General features: G+C 40.1%; 1 protein-coding gene across 1 annotated transcript; it reads right to left on the minus strand.

Moving 5' to 3' along the window:
* Positions 1-307: 307 nt before the first annotated feature.
* c1ql4b (complement component 1, q subcomponent-like 4b) lies at positions 308-16,515 on the minus strand. The gene is made up of 2 exons (XM_028577007.1): positions 15,976-16,515; positions 308-487 (listed from the first exon to the last, which is right to left on the minus strand). The coding sequence occupies exons 1-2, from the start codon at positions 16,513-16,515 to the stop codon at positions 308-310; spliced, it is 720 nt and encodes a 239-aa protein (XP_028432808.1).
* Between the last annotated feature and the right edge of the window lie 324 nt (positions 16,516-16,839).

Here is a 16,839-nt window from a genome sequence, read left to right on the forward strand (position 1 = left end):
TGTAAAAACAGATGTGAATCAGGTGTTTTTACCATACTTTTACCCATACTTAGACATAGCCTACTGTACATGACAGAATAATGATTACACAAGTGTGTGTATCAGATTGCTAACTGGTAATATATACAATACTATATTCCTTTTTACACAAATTTGTTAACTATGATCATGTTATTACATGTTTTGTGTACTGAAGAGCGTTGAAATGACAAATTACATAATGGAGTCATGGTGGTGTTAGATGAAGAAAGGAGAGGACACTTTTTGCTTGATTACAGAAAGAGACTATATAAATGTGAGTATACTGTCAGTCAGGGTAGATGAGGAAGCCAGAGAAGGTGCTGTATTTGTTGGTGTTTCCGCCGTGAACTTTGCCCCCATCCAGCTGTACGCACACTTCGTCCCCCACATCCAGGTGCAGGATGACACTGTTGGAGGCGTAGTCGTAGTTCTGGTCTGCATCTTGAGCGATTGCACTGGCCCTCACCTGAGACAGAGATAAAAAAAAAAAAAGATAGATAGATAGTTGATAGACTACAAAGATGGAAAGAAATAAAGAAACACTATTGAGAAAGTAGATCATTTTAAGCCTTTATTATACACAGTAAATAGATGAGGGAGAGAGATACAGTACATAACAGGGAGAGAGATACAGTACATAACAAAGTTCCCTGCTGCGATTCACAGTCGGCATCTTACATATGTTGTGCTGATATTAAATATCTATAAATCTGACCATCTTTATACCATATATGACAAAGAGTTGATGCTTCTACTCAAAGTTAGTTTTAACTGTGTGAAAAACCTCTTCAACAATAAAGACCTTGATGGGAAAATGCAACTCTCCACTGACATAATTGTTTCAGGCTTCGCAGCTTTTTGAAGAGCAATTTTGCATCCAGCTAGAACATCTGCACATTTAAAAAAAAATAAAAGGTGAGAAAGAAGAGGTTGGATAAAGTTGAACAGAGGAGAATTTGGAGCAGTGTTTTGAATTTTAAAGTAGGGGTGGTAACATGATTTGTACAATCATGCTCAGATGCTGATAGTATGACCAGTATTTTTTTTTACTTTATTACTAAATGACACTGAACCATTTCACTCATCTCAAAAAAGGTGTTTGTTTGTAATGACACTTAAAGGCAATATAACACAGCCTACCTACTACAAACACTATTGAGGCATTTCACATTTGTTTTAGATTATTTTTCTTCACATTGTTTCAGAACTTTCATGTCAATAAATATCATTAAATTGAAAAAATAACTATGAATTACAATTAATACATACATTCTAAATACATAATTTGAATTAATTTGTTTTTACTTTCATGTATCTGTGATCATGGATGTATGTACTTCCATTACTGTCAATTGAAGATGAACGATTTTCATTGGCTAGTTTCTAATTTCCTTAGGGAAAACAGATTTATTAATCTCATCCATGCGTCTCTGCAGGCCTCTGCTCCAACAATCCTCTCTGCTCTTATATAAATCCCTGGTCCTCTCTTGTAGCCCCCAAACATTAATCATCACCTGTAACGGAGGCATGTTCACCACAGTCATCTAATTGTTAATCTGTGGGTTGAAAAAAGTAAGTAATATGGATTTCTATGTGTTCAACGTGACGAAAGTTAATATTATGCAATCAAGTTATCTAATTCAGATTGATTAATAAGAATAATACCAAATACAAAATAAATTTCTTCAAATCTAGTGTTTTATATAGGCTATAGTAATTTTAATAGTGTTATCTTTTTCATTTTATCACAGTATCCCAGCCAAAACCAGGCTCTTATCTAGATGTGACCAGTGCCATTTTATTTGCTGCTTCATACTGTGATCTTGGTGTAATGTGAACAGTACAGATGCCCGCCGGCCCACTGGGTAGATAGATAAGATGTGCAGTGATCTTTGGCCTTAACCTCCATCTGAGAACACAACTTTCTTAGCCACAATCAATTTTTCCAGAGGATTGTCGCTCTCACACCTGATCCACCTGTTGCAGAGAAGAGGCTGATGAAGATTGCAAGGATGGCATCAGGGAGGACATCACTTAATTTGTTGAGCACTACAGCAAAGGCAATGAGCATGCAGACATACACATACTGGCTGCATATATATGGACATTTGTTTGTTGCAGCTAAGCTACAACAGTTGTTAGTCAATGCCAATAGCTAGTAACAGTTACTGGCACATTTTGGCTATTATTTAACAGGTATTCAACTTTGCAAGGCTGGCATATTTTCACCTTTTAAGTTGGTATGGTGAACGTGTTAGCAAACAGTTGCCAATGTCACTTATCAAGTAGATACAGAGCCATAGTAGCATTCATTCATGCCTGTGTCACCTGATGAATCTAAGTCCAATATTCACTCTTTTTAGTTCTGTTTTGGTCACCAATTCCTGAGAAAAATATGTCTCTTTAGCTGCTAAATGCTCCACAATGTTCACCAGCTAGTTGCTAACTTTGTCTGCCTACTGCTTAGTGCTTGGCAGGTACAGCGTATGGTGGAGCTGAAAACAGCTGTTTTCTGTGGCCAAAAGTTATGCTGGTGGGTTGGGTGCCGGACACTCAAACCAAAGCAAAGCAGGAAGTAAGGTGAAAAAGAGATAAGAGCGTCACACTCCGTGTAAGGGGCTAGGTTGGGGCGGTGGATGGGTCAAACAAACAGGACTTTCAACCAGGAGAGTTTGTTTGAACAAAAAAGTATTATTTTACTTTACGGAACAATTTAAATAAATGGAAATACCTCACGTTTATGTCATGTGCATGATTACGTCATATCTGTATGCACGGAAGTGAAGTAACGTAACAAATATACTGATTTTACCTCAAGTTTTGTGCCCATACCTAACCAAACTGTGACTGTTTCACAACGTTAACGACTTGTTTAAAACCACAACAGCTACGTTAAGGTCTGAGGACGGAAAACGCTCCTGTGGGATGTATTATCTGCCAACGCTAGGTAGTGCTAATTGAAGAAATGCTCATATGGGTAGTATAAGAGGGTAGAAACAAGCAGCGACCTATGTGGTCACATGGTTTGGAGGACTTTTTGTTTATAGCAGCTTTAAATTTGAAGAAACTAAATTACATTAACAACGAGTGAGTCAGAGGCTCTTGTTACGCTGAATTCTAATGATCACAGGTTTGACAAATATAAACTTTATATTTAAGTATTCAAAGAAACATGAGGAAACTGAAATATTTGTTTAAATGGCAAAAAATTATAATATATACATAATGCTAAAAATGGACAATACGCATCGGCAAGGACAAAGACAGTTGAACAACACCATAGCCTCAAAATTACCAACAATGTAATCACCACCCCTATGACACAGTTACAACAAGACATTATGAGCTTCATAAAACTGGCATTAATGTCTGCCATCCTGCTGGTATTCAAAACCAACGCACTAAAGATGCATTATCTAGTTGTGAAGACCACAGAACCTGGAGCCTGACACAATTTAAAAAAGTAATATGGTCTAATAAGTCATTTTTCACTCTTTTATCTACATCTGGACAGGTTTATGCGTGTGGATGTCTGATTAAACATTATGCTGGGCCTGTAATGGTATGACCAGCCATGTAAGAAGAAGTCGTTACATCTGACGATTACCGTACATGTTTACATAGCAGCTAACAGAAATATGATACCACTGAAAGCAGATCTAACGATGCCCTCATATTCCAAGATCATAATGCTCCTCTACATGTTGCTATAATATGTGGTAATTTTGTCCCCATGTCGTTAATTCCTGACGGCGGGCCTGAGTAGCCCACACAGTTAAATGTAAGGTCGTGTTTCGTATTCAAAGAGTTGGCTTTTCTTCATTTAAACATGGGTAAAGAGCTGTTTTGATGGCAATAGGGCAACCTTATTCATTTTGTACGTGCTGCTGTTAGGTTCCAATACCGTTTTGCACCCAGTAAGCAAATCTGCTTATAATAAATTGCACTATCATAGGGTAAGTAACCAACTGTTCAAGCAGAAGATCCATTTAATAGTGGAAAATAAAGTACACAAGCACATACATATTAATGAATGCAAATATGATACCCTCACTCCATCCTTGTCTCGGGCTTTGGGTCCATCAGCTACACCAGTCATCAAGCTCCCCTGACTCTTGTGATTGCTAAGACAAATCAAATAAGACAAACTACCCATTTCTCCTCATGATCCATTAAATGATGAGTTTTCTTCCACCCATTTTATCAATTCAACTTAATATATTTCTCCATACAAGCATTTATTCCATATAGAAAAGCTGAACATTTGTACTCCCCTCCTCGAGACAGAAATTAATCAATACATTTCCTTTGTTTTAATTCAACTCACATCACTCCATTAATTGTTGTCTCTCCCTCCACACCTCACGCCCTTTCCATCACCCCTCTCCGATTATCTACCCTATCGTTATCTCTTCATTCTGGATGCATCTATCCATCTTTTTGTGTCTTTACACTCCAATGAGATGCAGGTCACGCACACATTTTCTCTCCCCTGCCATGGCAGTGTTGGTGGGAGCAGCGACTAAGTGTGTCCCTGTCCGGTCTAAATCGGATTGATTAACGGCGAGTTTCTGTGGCAGGTCTCCTGAGGACCCTCCCCCCTTACAGCATCCCTCACCCATCCCTCCCTCCAGATGCATCATGGCGGGCTATTCACGGCTGCAGGCTACGGTAATTGTTAGTCGGAATAGCCATGGCAGCTTCCCACTTAATAGGTCCAACTCTTCAATAACTCCATACAATCACAATAAAAGGGGGCACAAGATAGGCTACAATGGTCAAATGGGCCCATGAAACACTAGCAGGAGGTCATACACACACACACACACACACACACACACACACACACACACACACACACACACACACACACACACACACACTCTCTCTCTCTCTCTCTCTCTCTCTCTCTCTCTCTCTCTTTCTCTACATCTTGATAAGAGCAGCTCTCTTTGTTTTATATGAATCTCAAGTGAACACCTAAGATAAACCACGCAGAATATGAGACATTTTGTTGTTTTATACTGTTGGACTGTTTTGCTCTGAGGGACTCAGCAGCTCCCCTGAGGAGACCTAATAGGTTTTTCGGAAAAATATAACAGTAAAGAGATTCTGACATTTTGCACGTCTAACATCTGTCTTCATGGTTGAACGGCAGGATTCCCCTGACAGTATCAACTGAGTTAGAGGCTGACAGGCCGCTGTAACTTGCTACGAACACAGCACAAGATTACAATTAAAACTGGTTTACATCTCTGCGTGTGCATAGACAACATTAAAGTATGTGATTAAACTGCATGCAACACATTACAGTAAAGAAGACTGGGTTCTGCCTACCTGTATCACCCACATACTGTAAGTTGCAGCAGTGATATTCACACCACCTTATTGAAATGGCCTTTAAAACATAAACATCAGCTAATTATATTTGCCAGCCAAAAGGACACAAAGTTATTTATGGCTTTGTATGGTTGACTTCCTTATGAGACACGTAGGTTTACTTAGCCTTGACTCCACTAGACAGTGGAGATGCTGACATTTAATGTGTTATGTTTATGATTAATTCATGGTTGCATATACTAATCCAGTGGACAATTTCGCTATTTTATACATTTTATGCACATATTTTTGGCATTTAAAATAGCATCACAGCCATCATCAATTATATTGCCATAATTGGAATATGAGTTAATCATGAGTTGTACTCAGTAAAAGAAAAAATAAGAGGGAAATATCGCCAGGTTAAACTATTTGTTTATATTAAATATTTCTTGACATCAAATAAATAATGTGTGTGTGTATAGAGTATATTATTTGAGTTATTGTAAAATGGATCATCAGTGGTGGAAAGTGCATATTTAGTCATTTTGATTTGATGCTACTTTATACTCCACTACATTTATCTGACAGCTGTAGTTACAAGTAACTTTTTCAGATTATGATTTACATGAGAAATATATTCTGAAATTACAGTGCATTGATTTAGATTAAACTAACAATAAATAAAGTAAAACTAGCTCCACCCTAACCAGTACCAACAGTAAAATGCTTCTTATGCATTCATGCATCAGTATTGACAATCTAATAATGAATAGCCTATAATAATAATAATAATAATAATAATAATAATAATAATAATAATAACATTCACAGGGGCATTTTTTTTCTGTGCATACTTTAACTGTGATACAGTTCACTTTAGGTACACTGTACAATCTGACAATTTACACACAAAAATACAAAATCAATTGCTTAGAAAAAAACTAGGTAAATGTACCCATATATTGCTATTATTTTCAAGGTGTTTACTATAAATTCATACTTGTTTTTTCTAACTGTGCTGATAACACATCTGTGCTTTTACTTAAGTAGGATTTTGAGTGAAGTACTTTCACTTTAAACTGATAATTTTGACTTTGTTTTGGTGCTTTTCCTTAATTTAATGATCTAAATACTTCATCCGCCACTGTGGAATATATTGTATTTTCATGGCCTGAGCCTAAGCTGGTGCATTGTAGAGATTTGTGACACTGAAACCAGCCCAGATGAATCTGCAGGTTCGGCTGTCAGCAACAATCACAGTAAAACCTTGTTTTCCTGAAGCGCGCAGGAGGTGGAAGCGCCGGGGCTTTGGGAGCGAAACAAGAGGGAAAGGCAAATCAGGATTATTGTCAACAGCGGCGGAGATTGATAGCGACAAGGGAGTGAATTTCTGTCTGTTGGCCAAATGCTGTTCTGACTTGATCTGCTGCTGTTGGGCAGAAGGGAGACCCGAGGGACAAAAGAGAAGATTACACTGCCTCCACTTTTCATTAGGGGGCAACATTAAATGTGGAGAGAGAGACTGAGAAAGGTGTGAGAGACAGACTGCGAAAGAGAGGAAATTGACAGCATAGAAATAATTCACAGACAGTGCTAAATGCTCAATACAATCTACATTTTCAGCTGTGTGCCACTGATTTGTGTGGCATATTTAAGGGCTAACATGCTGTATTTCAAATTTATTTTTACATTTTCACTTTAATGTGTATTGACCCAATATCAAACTGCATGTTCGTAATGTTTATGCCTGAGCTTTGTCTCAGAGACAAATGATGGGAGGAGGGTGTAGGCTTAAGAGAAAAGAAGGATATGTAGTGAAAAGGAGACTGCGAAAGCAGAAATTTGGATAAGGACACACAGACGGGTGAGCAGCTGCATGCACTTTTAACAGTCTAAGCACAGGATTCGGGTAAAGGAAGCCAAAGTTGAGAGGGGCTTTGAGTGATGGGGAGGGAGCCTGTTGGATAACAAACTGATCAAGCATGCCTGCTTCAGAAGAGGAGGGGTGTAAATGTGGTTGGGGAGGTGGGCTCTCCATGTAGTGTGTTATTTTTTCAGTTTAGTTTTGTTTCACAGTGGTACCTTGATCCTTTGGTAATAAAACTGACAGGATTCATTCACTGTGATGTACAGACCTCTCAGAGCGGAGCGAGGCGATTGAGACGGCGTCTCTTAAACTTACCTGTGGGACCTCTAAGAGTGAACTGGGAGAGAGAAGAAGGGCAATTGAAATGGCCCTTTTTGTTAAAGCCTTTGTGTTTTTTCTGCCTCCATCCATGTGTACCAGCCTGAGGTATCCTATTTCTATTATGCAGGTCGACATGTAACACTTTCCTGCACTGGAGACTCACACACTAATTGGCATACTAAATGTGAATATTTTGCCATGACACTGAAAGACCTACGGTGTCAAGATGTTGATTAAAACGTCTCTAATTGGCTCTAGACTGAAACCTTTGAGGGTATAGGAGATGCCTTAATTGGATATAAATGGGTTCTTTGGACGGCCTACCTGCAGAGCATTAGCCTCAGCTCTGGAGTTAAATTATAGTGTTCCTCTTTGACATAGTTTTTACTATCTTACATTAACTGTGTGTGTTTTACAAAAGTATGTGTACAGCAATACTCATTCATCATATCAAATCTGTTCACAGGTCAGACGTTAATATCCCTCTAAAGTCTTATTCACACAGGACTAGGTTTACTAGGGGACCTTATGGTATTTAGAAATTAACCCCCACCCCCACGTCTGTGTTTTATGGAGCACATTCGCACGGGATAAGCTAAGTCAGTATTTCACTTGAATTTACTGACATTATCCCCCACATAGGATGGCAAGGATCTGTCAAAATGTTTATTTATAATTGCCAACACAGCCAATATAGTTCTGAATCACAGAGATGCCACACGGGAATAATATTATCACACAACCTCTGTGTTTGGAAAAATATGGTAGGTCATTTTCAGTGGAATCTTTACTTGACAAATTACAGACATTGATTCAAATCTCAGACGACCTCCGCAATAATTACAAGTTATTAGAGGTCCCCAGGTAATACTAGTCCTGTGCGAATAGGGCTTAATTCTGATATACCTACTCTTAAAATTGTAATATGCATTTTAACATTGTTCATGTTAGCTCTGCCACTATCAAAATGCGAAAAAATGCAGTTTATGAAAGAGACAAAATCCTGCTTCCTTGATGAGGAGAAATAATGATATAATGGGGTGGCAAAAGGAAAGCACAACAAAGGCACGACGACAGGCAAGCTGAGTCGTTTTAGTTGGTAGAATATAATGGCCTCAGCCATTATAACAGAAACATATAGTCAAATAATGGCTGTGGGCATGAACATGCGAATAAATGTGTGTGTTTTGAGAAAAAGACAAGAAGAGAGGGTATGAGAGGAACTGTTGCTCTTCAAGAAACGCTGTGGTGGACTATTATCCTTTATCACAAAATGTTCCCCCATTATAATGTGAGGCCAGTGTGTCTAACACTAAAGCAATGCACCACATGGAAAATTTGTCTTTATTATTAATTATTCTACCAGCACACACAACCATTGGGGAAAAACCACGGCTCCTAAAAGGCAAATAATAAAATATATTTCAAACTGTCTAATGAAATTCCACATGAGGCCCATATTGACACCTTGTCTGATGTACGGTAATCAGCAGCTTCCACCTCTCACAGGAGCCAGATCACACCTACCAGTGGAGTCAAGATGTTCCTTTCCTCTAATTGAGTCCATGCTTGTCATCACCACAATTTTTAAGTGGTATAATAATCAAATTAACGCATATCTTATTAGCTTGATTTCTTACAAACCTTGGTTATCAGTTTGTACTTTGCTACTTGTTGCTTGAGAGCCAGCCTAAAAAAACTGTCTGCTAAAAAACAACATATGCATCTTTATCAGGACCTACACATCTATAACTCTTAACATGGTCACCTTAAAGAGGAACTATGCAGTTTCTTTTTAGCTTAATTTACCTTAACTGAACAACTTCGGAGTCATTGGAATGGTTATATGACTTTTTTTCAGGTGAATGGTGGTCGTCTCACTCCCCCCTAGCGCCTGTGAGCAGAAAAACCACCCTTGCAACTTTCGGCCGGCGAGCCGCCGGCCTCAGCGTCAGGAAGTATCGCATGACATTAGCTCTCACGATGTCGCAAATTGCTTCACTGCACACATACGCCCATTCAGGAACCGGCTAACAAGGTAGCGATAGGAGTTTTTCACATCATTATGGCTGAGCCAGCTAAAAAGAAGCAGAAAGCTAGGAAAGTATTATCGGAGGAACAGAAAAAGAGGAAACGGCAGACTGACCGAGCGAGGAGTCAGACACAAGTGAACATAGGAGCTGCCAAATATCTATTCCAAAGCTGTAGGGGGAGCTTTGTATAGAAACCTGCGAGCAAAAAGGGAGAAAACAGCAAAGAAATGGCCCAAACTGCATAGCGCCTCTTTAAATGCATCTTTACTCCAGAGCTTAATTCTCCACCTTTCCCTCCAACCTTTACACCTTATACCTTTAAGTTTGAGCCACATGTCAGAGCATTTGGTTGGGCTTTTATAAGGTGCAGCTTTGTCCGTCTCCTCCTCCAGTAGGTCAGATCCAACCTAATGCCACTGTCACATAACAAAGTCAGCGTGTGTCAATAGCAGATTATATGCTGATTTGGTAACACTTATGTCATGTGATGAGGCACTACAGACCAACCAACTGACCAGCCCAGTTTCTCCAACATTGAACCAGCTATAAATTTTCACCCTCCCTCGCCATGCTCATCACTGTAAAGGGCAAAGTACATATTGGTGGTGAATTATATATCCATTGAAAAGGTCATCTACCTCAACACCAATCTTTTGATGAGTTATGGGACACGATGACTGAAGAGGATTCCTTTCATTGAGTGATTCATCTCTGCAAACTTGGTGCAAACTTGCACATCAGCTACACATCTCAGCTGGCAACATGAGACTGATTAGTTTTATATATGTCAGTCCCTGCAGTGATCTCTTCTCAGGATGGATCTTATTCTCAGCTCCCTTTGACATTGATCAACACCATGCATATCTGTCTGACAATTGTTGCACACATATACACACACACACACACACACACACACACACACACACACACACACACACACACACACACACACACACACACACATCCACTCCTAAAAGGAATAGTTTAACACAGCCTGTTAGCTTAGCTTTTTGTAACAGTTTGGCACATGACCCTCCCCCCCCCCCCATGAAACGGCAAATTGTCATATTTACACTTTGTTTTTGTACGAATGAAACAAATGAGATATGAGATAGATAAATGTTTATTGTCCCATGAAGGAGATTTGTTTTCAAACATATGATATGTAAGGGTTAATGCCAGATAAGGTGTCCATTGTCAGGACATGGACATCGGGTAGGCCAGAACTGCCCGACGGTTGCCTCCGCCGGAGTCCATTCATTAATTAGATTAATTAGTAGTCAATTTGCCAAAGAACATTTTTCAAGACCATTCATTTATATTTACAGGCGTTTTGCAATGAAAATCTAAAGTTTTCTCAAACAATAACTTTCCCTCGTACCACCTGAGGGTTTGACTAATAACTGGAACAGTCATTCCCAACCCATAAGGTTCTAATCGGTTCTATTGCAATGGAAACGTTTTTCACTGGTCGAGTAAATAAGACATACCATAGATACAACCTGACAAACGGGAGATATTTCTAGTCTGCTGAGCTCATAGAACCCTTTGGCTCAGACAGATACGAGACAGAAAGCTAACGCTATTCAAGCAACATTCAAAGTCAATAACATTGCGTACGGTGGAAAATCAGTAAATATAATTTGACCGTATTTTTAACAAGACAAGCTAGCTATCCAGCCACACTATTGTCCCCAAATTAATTGTCAAGACTTTCACGAACAAATAATACATGTGCTGTCGTCCACAGCCTGAAGTAGCGAGTTGAACAGCAAATGGGCTGTAGATGATCGCTGTGAAACAAATTAAGTTCAGAGGGGCAGTGTAACTTACTTCTTTTGGCTCATTTGTTAGTGGTGTTCAGAGAATGAGGCACTGAAGGACTAATAAAATATTCAGATTATTATTTCTTTAAATCATTAATGCACTACATTATTTTTAATGTAGCACATTTATTTGGAATAGTAAACAAACTTTTTAATTGACACCCTGCAGCCAATCAGAATGAGTATCCACATATAATACACATAATCACACACATAAAACGTGTTAATTAGCAGTGTCGGGCAGGAATGCAAAAAAAAGTGTGTTACACTAATGTAACTACTTATTGTCAGTGTGAGTAGTGTAAGGGATTACATTTTAAAATTCAGTATTTACAGTATATCTTATATTATCATTGCTTATTGCACCGTTACGTCAACAGCTTGTTTGCTGTCTGAATGGGAGTTTGATGAAGGATTTTTTATCAATTTGTCTGTCTGTGCTGAGTGATGTGTTATCTGGTTTGCTAAAATTACCCATTGGTAAAATTGTGTTCAGAAATCACCATCAAGTTGTTTAAAGGCACCTTTGTTGGAGATAAAAAAAGAAAGTATAATGAAATTAATTATTATATTTATTATAATTATGAATGAGCTTTAGAGGTTCCGCTAGGTGGGTTTTGTTATCTTTGGACAGAGCTGCTAGCTCCTGTGACATTTTACCATAGAGACACGAGAGTGTTATTAATCTTCTCATCTAACAGACTGGTTGATGTGTTTAGCCGCTACAGAGCTCCGTGACGCCAGCTAGAGAGCTCTGTCATATCAGCGGCAGTTGGTAGATGTCTTTAGCTGATACGACAGTCTTTTTGTTTGGATTAAAGAACACACGTTTCCTGGGTGAAAGTATTTTGTTTTCGCTGGGAAGTGAACTCCGCTCCCCGGCTTGAAAGCGTTATGTTTTATGTTGACACCACATTGTGCTATTTAAATTTGAGGTTATTTTCCATTGAATATTGAAGATCATAAATAAGTGTTTTTGCATGCCTGGCCAAGTGGCCCCATCCACGGTATTGGAATGGTATTGGTATGGATTGGATTTAATTCTTGCATGTTTTGTTTTGTTGTGCATGATCAAAAAACATTCCCCACTCACTCATAATGAGTAAATCAAATCTAACACCCATTCAGAAAGATTGTTACAGTAATAATGAAAAATTAATGTCTTAAAAAGTCTGTAAATTGACTAACAGTGTTATCCTGGTTTTTCTCATTGACCTAGCTCGTTCACTCTGCTAGAAGAGCACTTGAAAGCAATGAAACTGTGAGGGCAAGATCAGCACTGAATTGGGTTAAATAATTTAGTTGATGGAAAAGACAATTAATGCATAAGGAGTCAATAGCCAGTATGGACGTGTGTAAAAGTGTGTGTGTGTGTGTGTGTGTGTGTGTGTGTGTGTGTGTGTGTGTGTGTGTGTGTGTAAGGAGGGGCACAGGTGGAGGGGTAGAAGATCTCATCTAAAGGCTATGAAAGATTTAACAGCAAGAGAAGACAGGAATGACAATGTCTGTGAGGGCAACAAACGCAAGTCCCCCCAGTTCAATCTGGCATTTAACTGTCTGTATGTCAATGAAACAGGGAATAACTGTTTTTATGGACTTGATCAGTAACAAAAATGATCTATAATATAATGATGTGTGTATTTGGGAAGTCTATATAACCAAAGCAGTATGAAAAATTGGATTTTGTACTGAACTTGAAGTTATATATATTTTATCGCAGTTGTTAGCTCATATGTTAGTTTGAATTCCATGTATTCCCAGTAGTAGACAGTAGCCCCATGATGTTGTTGTCGGTGACGTCGTAGCGTTGTTGAATTGCGACAAATGGTGGGAAAGCTAACAAGGCTAGCTGCATGACATTCTTGCTGCACTAGTGGCTCCTACTGACTGGGCCGGGGCGGGCCGGGCCAGGGGTGTAGCATAGACTTCCCTGTGAACTCATTACTGGTAGGTGATAAGAACCGGCAGGCGATGCCATGTGTCTGGCTGCAGCTTTCCATACACCAACAGTAGGGTTAGGCTGCATTCACACCAAGTCAGACGTTGCAGCAAAAACTCCAGTCCTCCCATTCATTTGAATGTGGAAAGTGCATTTAGACTGCAGTGGTGACATTGGTAACATTGGCTGCATGTGGCTCGGGAAAGGGAAGTTTGGGGTCACCTGCTGGAACCGTGACCCGATACCGGATAAGCGGACGAAGATGGATGGATGGTGGGGATGCCAGAAAAAACGCAGTTGCCCTGCAGCGACAAGTTCAAACTGAATTAACTTTTAGGGAGAAACGCAACCTGACGTCACGCTGCAGTGGCCAATCACACAAAAACAATGGAGTAGGGAGCACAATGGAGACACAAATGGACCATTTAAGTGACATGCCCACACAACCCTGCACTAATTGCCGCCTGATTTGGAGTGAATGCAGCCTTAGCAAGAGCGAGTGAGAAGGACTGCAAAGATTTCATAAAAAACAGGGACCGGGATGCTGTAATGGTTAAGATCTTTTGATTTGATTTAAGCTGTGAACGTTGCATGTCATATGTTTCCTTAACTTGACATGCCTGGCGCGCCTGGCGCACCTGACAAGATGGATTTTCAAGTGAAATGTGATCCCGCGATCCTCACATGATCTCGTGATATCACAAGAATCCAGCTGCCGTGCAAGGTAAATGTTTCCTGTCTACAAAAAACTACTTAACTTAGAAGTATCATACTAATTTTGCATTTTCACATAATGAGAAACAACTTGAAACTGGTCATTTTTCACATTAGATTAGGGAGGAAGGTTTACTGCATACTGATAAGCTGTCCCCTGTTGGGAGCCTTTTAAGTAATGTGGTTCTAAGTATATCAGTGAACAGCTGCCCGGCAGGGTTATGGTCTGCTCAGTAGCAAATTGCTGTCTGTTCATATAAATTATGTGTAGAAAACCCACTATTGTACCATCAAACACTCAGCCTACTTTGACTTGTAACAATGCAAAGCATGTTTTTTTCTTTTCTGGTAAACCCCAGGACGTCACTCTTCTGTTCTGCAGCACACACGTCAGAATCAGGGCTCCTCAACAGAGTGAGGGCTTAGTACTTCAAGCTTGTCACGGTCGGATCTCCAGATGGAAGCATTCAAGGCTTTCTTCCAGGCATTTATACTTGTTTATTTATTAGTGTTAAAGTCAGAGTTCCTCAGAGGACAGTAGCCAGCTGTTGAATTTTGGCTGTGTTCCACTGAGACGTGGAGGATTGTTATCCTCCTGATCACTTGGCTGTCACTCTCTCTCTCTCTCTCTCTCTCTCTCTCTCTCTCTCTCTCTCTCTCTCTCTCTCTCTCTCTCTCTCTCTCTCTCTCTCCCTTTGTGCGCAAGTTGTACAATCAATTACAGTTTTTGTTTTCCATGTAAAGCTGTTCTTAGTCCCACCTCTATTTCTACTTTCATCCTGCTTTCATTTCCTCTTCTTTGTCCTAGTAAGTGAATAAATCAACAGAAGACTTTTGAAAGTTTTCTGATTAAACTGCATTATTTAAAAGAAGTTTGATATAGTAGTTTTTTTGCATACAAGAGTTGAGATACAGTGTGAGTTATTTTATTTTAATTCTGCTCTAAGTAAACAGCATTTGATTCTTTTTGGTATATTTTGTGGAAACTTTGCTTTAACTTTTCTTCATCTAAAACTTCATCGTGATGCTCTCAATGCTCTATTGTTAAGAATTTTTTTTTTGTTTTTCAACAAAAAGGGAATTACTGTAATTGTTGGGGCTTTGTAAATTATAGAGTGTGGTCTAGACCTACTCTATCTGTAAAGTGTCTCGAGATAACTCTGTTATGATTTGATACTATAAATAAAATTGAATTGAATTGAATTGAATTGAATTGAACATGGTAAAAAAATGGAGTGGTGGTCAAATTATTTCACACCAGCTACACCTGTGCAATACAATGCAGTTCAGTTCAATAGCCCTGCAATACTACCTTTGCGATGCTTTTAATTATCAGTTGTTGTTGACTCTGTGGTAGAGAGGTTTTCCTTATAGCATTGTTTTGGATGCTTCACCAGGAAAAAAAACGACAGCATGAGTTGTTTCAGAAAATGCCCAAAAGCAACATATGTTTAAGTGACAAAGCCCTCTAGCGTCTGTAGGAGTTATCCTGTCGGTCAGAAAGAAAAGGAGGAAGTTGTGTAATAATGTTTTAAAGCCCTAAAGTCTGAAGGAGGAGGTCGAGGTGGACGGAGGGGTCAACATTGGACTCTGACTTGTGAGTCTGCTGTTTGCCTCCCGCTACCTATTGACAGTAAACGCTGGTTTCTGGTGACCCCAACCACGATCGTTCTCTAACCTTAACCAAGTGGTTATTATTATAACCGTGGCGACGACAACCTTGGCGACGAAGTATCAGTTTACAAAATATTTATATCTGTCGTCCCTGCATTATAAAAGTGTTTGTGTTATTGTGTCCAGAGTTATACTGAATCAAACAGAATGTTTTTATCATTCTGGTTGAGAATTGGTTTCAAACGATTTCAAAACTTTCAGATCACAATATCAGAGAGACACTTACATACACACAAAACCCCCAAGAGACACGCTCACCTGTCCGTTCTTCTTCAGGTCAGCCCACATGCTCGTCCCATCACCTCCTCTCATCAGGACGTGGTAGGTGAAGTAGTAGATGCCAGGCAGAGGGCAGGTGAACTTGCCGGTGCTCGGTTCGTAGTAGTTCCCTACGTTGGTCACCACGTCATCAAACTTCAGTATTTCACTCCCTTCGTGTTGTTTCCGGAGGCCTGCGTAGAAGGCGATTTTGGGACTATAGAAGGATTGGCCGTAGCCACCGGGTCCAGGTCCTGGTGGACCAGGTGGGCCAGGCTTGCCGGGCTCTCCAGGGGGCCCTTTAGGACCTGGAGGTCCAGGAAGTCCAGGGCTCCCTCTGTACCCCTGTCTGCTCCTGCGGTTTGAGAAGTCTGGGGGCTGAGGTGAGACAGCTGTCAGCTCTCCCTGTGGGGGGGTGAAAGTGTCACACACCATCTTGCAGCTCCCAAGCATCTCGTAATGCGTGCCCCCTCCTCCGGACCCTCCTGCCTTGGTGGTGTGGACCAATAGGGGAATGGCAACCAGCAAGACCAGGACCATGGCCACGCCGACTCCAGCCCCAATGACACGTTTCTTGCGGCTGAGCCGGGAGGCGGCCAGCGTGAGGAGGTCCTCCTCCCCCTTAGCTGGAATGGTTGTGCCGGCCAGCCTGAAAGCTGAAGAAAGTAACTGGATCGATAAGATGGAGGAGGAAAATATGTGATTGTGTGAGGAAGAGAAAGGAAATGGGGGACTAGTCTAGGAGTGGGACAGGCAAGTCTCAGACAGGAGAAAATCAGAAGTCGGGGAGAGAATGACAAATAGGGTTTTCCATTTCTTTGTGTTCAGCACGTTGGTTTTGTATCCTTTTATTTTTTCAGTTTC

The sequence above is a fragment of the Perca flavescens genome, chromosome 4 (assembly GCF_004354835.1).
Source record: "Perca flavescens isolate YP-PL-M2 chromosome 4, PFLA_1.0, whole genome shotgun sequence".
NCBI classification, from domain to species: domain Eukaryota; kingdom Metazoa; phylum Chordata; class Actinopteri; order Perciformes; family Percidae; genus Perca; species Perca flavescens.